The sequence below is a fragment of the Crocodylus porosus genome, unplaced genomic scaffold (genome assembly GCF_001723895.1).
Source record: "Crocodylus porosus isolate Cpor-Errol unplaced genomic scaffold, CroPor_comp1, whole genome shotgun sequence".
Classification (NCBI taxonomy): domain Eukaryota; kingdom Metazoa; phylum Chordata; order Crocodylia; family Crocodylidae; genus Crocodylus; species Crocodylus porosus.
The window spans coordinates 16,804,565-16,813,044 of record NW_017728932.1 but is presented as its reverse complement, the minus strand read 5'-3'; the positions used below and the strand labels follow the sequence as shown (position 1 = coordinate 16,813,044).

The window sequence follows — 8,480 nt, the reverse complement described above, 5'->3', positions numbered from 1 at the left end:
CACACGTGTGCTCAAAATAAAAATTTATTCGTTCAGTAACAAGGACAGGGGCTGCGCCCAGGCGCGCCTTCACATTTAAAAACAGCCGAGCAGGCCCGCGGCGGCGCGGCGCCCGGCCCAACGCACCCGACACATTGGCAGGCGGGAAGGAGAAGGGAGAAGGCACTGGCCCTCGCCCTCGCCCTCGCCCTCGCCCTGCCTTCCTCCTTCCAGCGAAGCCCCACCGGGGCCGCCGCTCTCCCCGGCCCCGGGGCTCTCCTGCGAGGCTCCCGGGGCGGCGCAGCCAGGCAGGGGGCAGAGACTGCCCGGGGCAGCCCCGCACTGTAAACAAGGCCGTGCCGCTGAGGGCTGGGCTGAGACCGGGCTGCAGCTCGCTACAGGAATGCAAATGGGAAGCTCCAGCGCCGGACACTGCCCGAGCGGGGGGAACGCAGCTGCGCCCCCCGCGCGGGGAAGTGCCCACCTGATGCCGCCCTGCAGCTGCCCGGGCGCGGCAGGGATGTGTGGGTGCTGCTGGAGCCTGGAGGGCTTTCGGCCTCACGGCCCTGGCGCTCCAGCCCTTTCCCAAGGCCTGCTCAAAGCAGAGACCCTGGCACCTTCACAGCCCTGCTGAGGGGGCCTATTCCGCCCCCCCAGCCTCGCCAGTGCCACAGCTGCAGGGGCAGAGCGGGAGGCAGGACCCCCATCTTCCAGGGCTCCCCCCTCCCCAGCACAGCGGGGGAAACTTTTGTGAGGCTGCTTCAAGTATTCAGGCTGGAGGAGCGGGGCCGTGCTGCAACCCCAGGGCAGGGCTGGGAGGGAGCAGAGCAGCTGGGGCTGGGGCTGGAGCTGAGCTCCGGGCAGGGAAGCTGCTCCAGGGGCTTCGCACTGCACGGGGAGGGGGGACAAGTGCAAAGGGTGACCCTGTCCTGCCTCTGCCTCGCCCCACGTCTCCTGCTGCAGGAAGAGATCTCTGCAAGCTGCGGCTGGGGGAGGAGACCCCCACCCCAACCACCCGCCGGTCCAGACAGCACCGCACACATCCAACCCCACCACGCACCCGAGCAAGGCTCAGCCCTTCTCCCCGTGCCTTCCCGGGAGAGATTTTGCAGGGCATTTGCACCTGCTCCCTCCAGGGCTGGGCTGCTCAGGCCCTGCGGGCCCGGGTGAGCAGGGCACAGCTCTCCTACGGGGGCCAACGTCTCACCCTGCGGCACAGGTGACACCCAGGTGCTCAGCACAGCCCTGCATCAGCTGGCACGCAAAATCAAGTTGCAACTCACGTCACACCCTTTCCCCCACGCTCTCCAGTACGGCAGGAACGCGTCCAGTGGCTCAGGGTGCTTGAGATTTTCAAATGGCCTAAAACCTTCCTTCCAGTCGCGAGCGAGGCGGCCGGGGCGGCAGCCCGGCCCCGGCGGGAAGGGAGCAGAGCTCATGCACAATGGACGCGGTATTTGGCAGAAGCTGGTAACGACAGGGCCTCACTTTTGGAAAGGGAAGACGGGCTCGAGGCAGACCTCCTGGAGGTCACATGCGGAACCGGGGGGAGGTGGCTTTGTTTCCAGTTTGCAGACCACAGTCTCACCCTTTTTTGTCGTTGTTTAAAAAGAAACCATAGGAAATGACAAAACCCGCTATAAATACTGTATATATACACAACGCAGGGGGAAAACCACAACCAGAAGAGACCTTCCCTCCAGGTTAAGTGTTAAAAGTGACAGCAGAGAGGAAAACCTTGCATTCAAGAGAAACAAACCATGAAGACACTTGCTGGCTTTGCAAGCAAGGAGAACCGTGTGGGTGTGTTTGCGGGCGTGTGGAGCAGAGGGAGCGACTCAGGCAGCACGAGCGAGAACAACTTTAGGGTGGTGCTGGTGGAGGGGAGAACGGTGGATACATGATATGGCCATTGTACACAGAAGGCCCACAGCAGTATTCAAGTAATGAAAGGGTTAAGCCCCCCCTTGTTTTAAAAGAACACCCCCAATTTTCAGGGCTCGGCAGCCCCCAGGCACTGGGTCATCTCTGGGGGAGGCTCCCCACGGCCTGGCCTCTGCCCCCTCGTTCACAATCAAAGTGCATGGGCATGGATTTGCAGGCCCCGGGAAGCGGGAGACCAGCACCCAGCCCTCCCTCCGTCTGCGCCAGACCCGTCCTGCGGGCTCGTGCCAAAGCAGCTCGGCTGCGGTCAGCAAGTTCCAGTTTGCTTACGTGGGGTCAGCCATGGGGTAACGCTGCATCCGAGCGCGGCGCTGCCGTGGCGCAAGGGAAAGGCAACGGGGGTGGGTTTAGCTTGGCAGGGGTGAGGGGGCTGCCGCCGTGATTTCCGCCTGGCTGGGGTGTTCTTTTAAAACAAAGAGCACGTCTGAGGTTATTGGAGTTTAAAAAAAAAAAAAAAAAAATTAAAAAACAACCCACGGCCTCGCAGTCGGAGTCACACACAGAGAAACACAACCCAAACCTACATGCGTCAGGAACAGTAAAATGACTATAAAATTAACCAATAAAGTGCATGTTCCTTATATATTACACCTGCCCCTGGGACGAGCGCGACGACGTGGGGGGGGTGAGGGGTCACGGCGCAGGGCTCGGGTTCACATGGTGTTATAGAGAGGATTGGGCGTCCGCTTTTTGTCACTAGGCTTTTTGAGTCTCCGCAGGGGGTGAGTTCTGCCGTGCTGCTGCCGGGGCGCCACGGCCAGCTTCAGAGCCGGGCACGGCGAGTCCGGCCCCGGCGCCCGGAGCAGCGGAAGTGCCTCTTCGGAGCGAGTCAATAGAGGTGGCGCACCGGGGACCGGGCCTGGCGGACCCACCCGAAACTCTTTGGCATACTGCACGAGGGGCCGCGCCACCGGCTTGCTCTGGGCAATGCACTCAGTCGTTTTAAGCTGCTCTACAAAATGCTTCGTGGGCTTTGGATCGGCGAGGCCCGGCAGCGAGGAGGAAGATGTGCAGAGCCTTCCAGGCGGGCTGCCCGGGGGCAGCAGGTGGGGACAGGGCTCGGAGGGGGTGCGCTCCCTCTCGGCTAAGTCGTCTTTCGAGAGGTCCAGGCAGTCCAGCTTGGCCAGGGAGGCCGAGCGCTTCATGTGGGACGGCGCTGTGAGCCCCGCGTGCCGCATGCGTTCCTCGAGCTTTGTGGCGCGCAGCTGGACCAGGCTGGGGCGGCTGCCGCAGCCCTCCACGCTGCGGCTGCTGGAGCTGTGCGGGAGGCTGGAGCAGAGGAAGAAGTCCCAGCCTTCGCAAGGCTCCCTCTGGCCCCCGGCCAGGCGGCCGAGCACAGTCAGGTCCTCGTGGCTCAGCAGCATCAAGGCACGGCAGCTGCCCCCGCACAGGAGCTGCCCGCCCCCACCGGCGCTGCAAGGTGCGGCCGGCTCATCGTCCGTGCTCGTGCTCTGCTCCGTGACGCCCTCCAGGAGAAACCGGCTCAGGCACTCGGGGTCTGCTGAGGGTGAGGGTATCGCCTGGCCAAGGGGGGAGGTGGCACCCAGGAGCATCCGTGTCCCACCACAGCCCTGCTCGGGGCTGCCTGGGGTGCTGGCCTGCTGGGCTGCCGTGGGTCCCGGTGTGGGAGGGTGGTGCAGTGGCAGAGACTGCGGGCACGCTGCGGCTGTCCCCGTGCACACCGAGGGGTTCAGGTTTTCATCCAGCGGTGGCAGCTCCGGGGTGGCTGTGCCTGGCCCCGTGCCACCCTGGCCGCAGCCAGAGTCACACTCGTGGAGGCCCACCAGCTCAGACGCCTGTGGGTACTCGATGATCTCGATCCTCTTGGGCAGGGGGCCGGGCAGGGCCGGCACAGCGGAGCTCTCCAGCAGCACGACCGTCCGGCGCTCCCGCGCTGGCCCCTCCTGCTCCATGCCGAGCTCCGCGGGCAGGGGCTCCACAACAGGGCATGTGCCAACAGGGGGTTCGGGGCTCCCGGGCCTGGCCTGGGGGCTGTCGCCCTCCCCGTGGGCTGGGGCTGGCTCATGAGATGGCTCCTCGCTCCTGCCGCGGGGCGCGGGCTCGGTGGTGGCAGGGTCGTTGCGGGAGTTCTTGCGGGTGGGCAGCAGGCCCCCAGGCGCTCCGTGCTGCTGCTCCTGCTCCTGCCTCAGGCGCTCCTCGAACTCCAGCGTGGCACGTCGCACCGAGCCTGGGCACCACTTGGGCGCCAGGGCAAGGCCTTCTCCCTGCAGCTCCTGCTGGTCCTCTGCTGGGCTGCTCTCCTCCGGGTCAGCCCCGTCCTCCTCTGCTTGCAGAGGCTCTTTTGCCTTCTCCTGCTGGGCCGTGCAAATGCCATCGCCTGGCTCGGCCTTGCCAGGCTTGTGTTCGGACGGCCAGCCTGCCTCGGCCGGCAGCTCGTGGACCGTGTTCCTCTTGGGGGCCGCAGCACCATCCGTCTTCTGCAGGCCCGGCCCCACGCCCTGGTGGATGGACTCGATTTCCGTGACGATCTCCTTCACGGATATTGAGTTTTCCGAGTGGGATCGCGTGAGGGGGCCCGTGCCAGGCAGCTCCGACACTTCCTGCAACACAGAGACACGGCCATTACAAGACGCACACCAGCACAAATTATTCTGGAAGGCCTGAACAGGCGTCATCCACCACTCCCCACCCCAGAAACCCCTGGCCCAGTGCAGCGCCACGGACCCAGCTCCACGCGGGCTTGCTAACAGCACCCCGGGCACCTCCAGGACTGCGTTTAAATCCCTCCCGCAGGATTTCTGCACAGCCACGGAAAAATTGGGTGCTCAACACGCTTGGGCTCCAGGCCTCCAATCTTTACAACGTAATGGAGATTGGCACCGACACCTGAATAAAACTGCCGTTTGGACACCCGGTTTCCTATGGATGTGTTCCTGTATGACCGCTCGTGCATACAGGCCGGAGCCCTCGCTGAAAGGGTCCTGCGAGTTCAAACGTTTATGACTTTCCCCTTGGAGGCTCGAGCAGAGCGGCTGCGCCCATCTGAGGCCCAGGAGACCCGTGGCAGAGTAGCCCGGAAGCGCTGCCTCATTCTTGCACCTCCCTAGGGCAGGACAGGATGGGTTCGTCCTCCCATCTGCAGAACTCTTCAAGTGCACGGCGACAGTGTCTCAGCAAGTTGCAGCTGACACATCACAGGCATCGGTTTGCAAAGAAGATGACCGACCTCGGCGTCCACCCACACTGCTCTGGCACCCTCGTGAATCTTGGCCAACCTCCCTCAGTCCCGACCCGCCGCCCTCCCGATTCTCTCCTCCAAGTTCTGGCCTCGTTGCTCACCAGCCCTCACCAGGGGCACTCTCCCCTCGAGCACAAGGGGCCACGAGGGGATTGAGAGGCTAGCCCAGGCATCTGACACCGACCCGCACCGAGTACCTGTAGTGCCTCCCACTCCTCTCCTAAAGCAAACTCTCCTGTGCTAGTTGTACGGAGACACGTGATACTGGCAGACTGGAAAGCTTCCTGCACATCTGGCCAAGCAAATGCAGACCTGCCGCCAGGAACATGCAAGCAGGGGCTGCCAGGAAAGCAATAAGCTGTCCTAACCTTTGCTTGCTCCTCGTCCGTGGAAGAATCTTCCGACGCTTGAGGGGAGTTGCCCAAGGAGCCGGTTCTCTGAACAGCGATGCCCGTCTCCACTGCAGGCGGCACCTCCAGCACCGATCCCTTTGTGACCCCGTTCCTCCCGCTGCCCTGCTCTTCCGGCCTCGAGTGGGAACAGGAGCGAGACCGGCTCTCTTGGGAGAGCTCCACAAATTTCTCCAGGGCGCTGAAGAAGTCGATGCGGTCCGTGCTGAAGTCAGCAGCTTCGGGCTGGGAATGAAGCTGCGGGCTCGGGGAATCCTGGTCGGGCGACCTGGGGAGGTCTTTTAGCCGGGCAGCAAGTTCTTCCATGGGGACCAAGTGCACGTTCATGTCTGGCTTAAGGGCATCTTTCTCCAGGTCATCCACTGTCAGGTCGGGGAAGTCCGTGGCTATCTCCAGGGGCTGGTCGAGCTGCATCAAGGCCTCGGACGCATGGCAGTTATCCAGGGGGCACTTGGATTCGTCGAGGCAGCAGCCAGCTGAGCACCCATTGATGTTGTTCAGGTTCAGCTCATCCTCGATCTGCTCAGCGTGGAAGTCTCTGGACGTGAACTCCAGATGGATCCTCCTTTCCTTGGTGCACAGCTCATCGATCACGGCCGCATCCCCCTGGAGCCGGCGCTCCACGCTCAGCTCAGCCGCGTAGGCGGGGGATGCCGGTGGGCGGCTGTCGCTGGGCTTGGCCTCAGAGATGCGGTCGGCGGAGGTGGTGATCTCCTTCTTGTTCAGCTCCATCCCAGGTTTGCAGATGGGCTCGTGGTGGTCGGAGAGGTCGCTGTCCGAGTGCGAGCGCCAGAGCTTGTTGTGCCGCTGCTTGCTGTGGGGGGAACAGAAGGGGACACGTGTTAGTCCCTCGCTGGAGACACGACTGTGCGTCACAAACCTGGCAGGGGTGAGCTCGACTTGTGGGGAGCTTCTAGGCCAGGTCTGGCGTGACAAATAGCCTCATCAATGACGCGCTGACCCAGGACTGAGTCAAGAATAACTGCATGCACATAGGTGGGCCCCCTGCACGCCCAGGGGCAGAGGAATGCAACATGGTTGGAAAAGCAAGCAAGACAGCCCCGGCAACCAGCCTGTCACCTTGACTTGGACTGTGGGGGTTTCTGCCTTCTTCTGTCATGGGGGTGTGGCCCTCCACCTGGGATCTTTCGAGTGTACGTTAACAACCTTTTACAGAAGCAGGACATTGGCTGCCATGGTCCCCCTGCTTTCCCTGCGCAGGGTCGGGTGCGACGATCTGTGCCGTCAGGGTGACAGCAGTTTTACAAAGGGTTGGGACGGTGGATTTGAATAGGATGCTTTGGACAGGGGTGGTCCTGCCTCAGGCAGGGGCTGGACTGGATGTGACCTCTGGAGGTCCCTTCCAGCCCCGCTTCTCTTGGACTGCTAGGATCCGCTCGCCTCGTGAGGCTCCCTAAAACTCCTAAGGCCAAATCCGGCCCTGAGGAAGCAGGCAGGACCCCAGTGAAATACAGAAATCACTGTGGCACAAGTGAGCTCGCTCCGTGTACTGCTTGGGCGCTTGTGCACCCCGATGCTAAGGGGGGGAGCGTGCATGTGTGCGCGTGTGCACACACACATGCGCTAAACAAGCCTGTTGGCCTTACGACAACATGCAAGCGAGGGGCTCCTGGCGTTGGCCCCTTCTCGACTTGGGCATGCCTAATCTGACAGAAGGTGATGGGTGTGTTAGCAGGACAAGGTGACGCAGGTAACAGCCTCGGGTGGCGTGCGTCAGGAAGGTCATGGAAGCAGGTAACAGCGGGCACTGAATACCAAGGAGCCCCAGGCAGGGGCAGCCTGGCACCGCTGCGGCACCCTCACAAAGACAATCCCGTGATAAGTCACGGAGCTAAGGAAACCAGAGCGGTGCGGGGGCCAGGAACATCCTGTGTGCTTACAGGAGGCCAAAAATAGCCCCTCTCGCTCAAAACAGCCCTCAGGACAGCCATCAATCTCCAGGCCGGACAGTGCCTGGGAGGGCCCGAGCGCAGCCCGAGTCACATGTGTGAGCCAACTCGCCGCCTGCTGTGTCACCACCTGTGCCACGAGCCCTCCCTGCCGCGGCGGAGGCTGTTTTTCAGAAATGGAGAAAACAAGGAAAACAAGTGATGGCACAATGCTGTTTTGGGGGCTGGCCCCGTTCCCGGCTGGCTGCACTTTTACCAGCCGCCCCTAGGAGGAGAGCCGGCACCGCTGGACTCTCCAGCTACAGCCGGCTGCGGCTGACAAGCCACCTCCACCGGGGAGTGCCCCAACCGAGCTGTCCTGCTGTCCCCCTGCCTGCGTGCGCGGGACCCCGGTGCGGGGTGACCGCAGGGGCAGTAGCAGGTAGGAGACTCATCGCCGCGCTAATCGGGCAGCCTGCGTTTGGCTGAAAGCTCCCCCTAGGCAGGGTTCAGCCGAGGGCAGAAGGAGATCCGACCAGCTACTGCGTGTGGCTTCTCATGTGGGAAATGAGCCTGGCCTCGAACCCCTGCACAGGCTGAAAAAGGCGGCTAAACACAGGGCCCTACAGCCACTGTGGGACACGTGCACTCACGTCCCAGCGGCCCAGAAGGCAGAACCCAGAGAAACGGGGCACGCCGTGTGCGAACGCCTTCCCTGGAGGTAAAGCCGCAACTGCCCCTTCTTAGTGCGGACCTGTGGGGTACTCCCTTCTGTCCGCGAAGCAGAGCTCGGTTCCTGGGGCTGAGGCATTGCATGGGGACCAGGGATCCTGGTTCCCTCCTCTTTTGCCTCTGCAACCCTGGGAACATCGCTTTCCGTGCCCGTTTCTCCGCCTGGCGATAGAGCTCAGCGTGCTGGTGTCACTTGGAAACCCACACCCTTGCTCGCAGGAGTGAGCCGAGTTTGCCCGACACCCCGGGCGGTACCTGTAGCCAGCCATAACCCCCTGGGCCCATTTCATCCTGTTAATTTGTAACCTCAAGCTTTCCCCTGTTCAG

General features: G+C 62.7%; 2 protein-coding genes across 2 annotated transcripts in view; both read right to left on the bottom strand.

The window, feature by feature from the left end:
- Nucleotides 1-135, bottom strand: part of CORO6 (coronin 6) — a 5,139-nt gene extending 5,004 nt beyond the window's left edge. Inside the window, exon 1 of the mRNA XM_019545323.1 lies at nucleotides 127-135. Coding sequence (XP_019400868.1) covers nucleotides 127-135 — 9 coding nt within the window. The remainder of the gene's footprint in view (nucleotides 1-126) is intronic.
- A 110-nt stretch (nucleotides 136-245) lies between these two features.
- The window catches only part of SSH2 (slingshot protein phosphatase 2), a 66,203-nt gene continuing 57,968 nt past the window's right edge, over nucleotides 246-8,480 (bottom strand). Inside the window, exons 14-15 of the mRNA XM_019545795.1 lie at nucleotides 5,491-6,346; nucleotides 246-4,484 (exon numbers count right to left, since the gene is read on the bottom strand). Of these exons, the coding sequence (XP_019401340.1) occupies nucleotides 2,577-4,484; nucleotides 5,491-6,346 (2,764 nt within the window). The 3' untranslated portion in view covers nucleotides 246-2,576. The remainder of the gene's footprint in view (nucleotides 4,485-5,490; nucleotides 6,347-8,480) is intronic.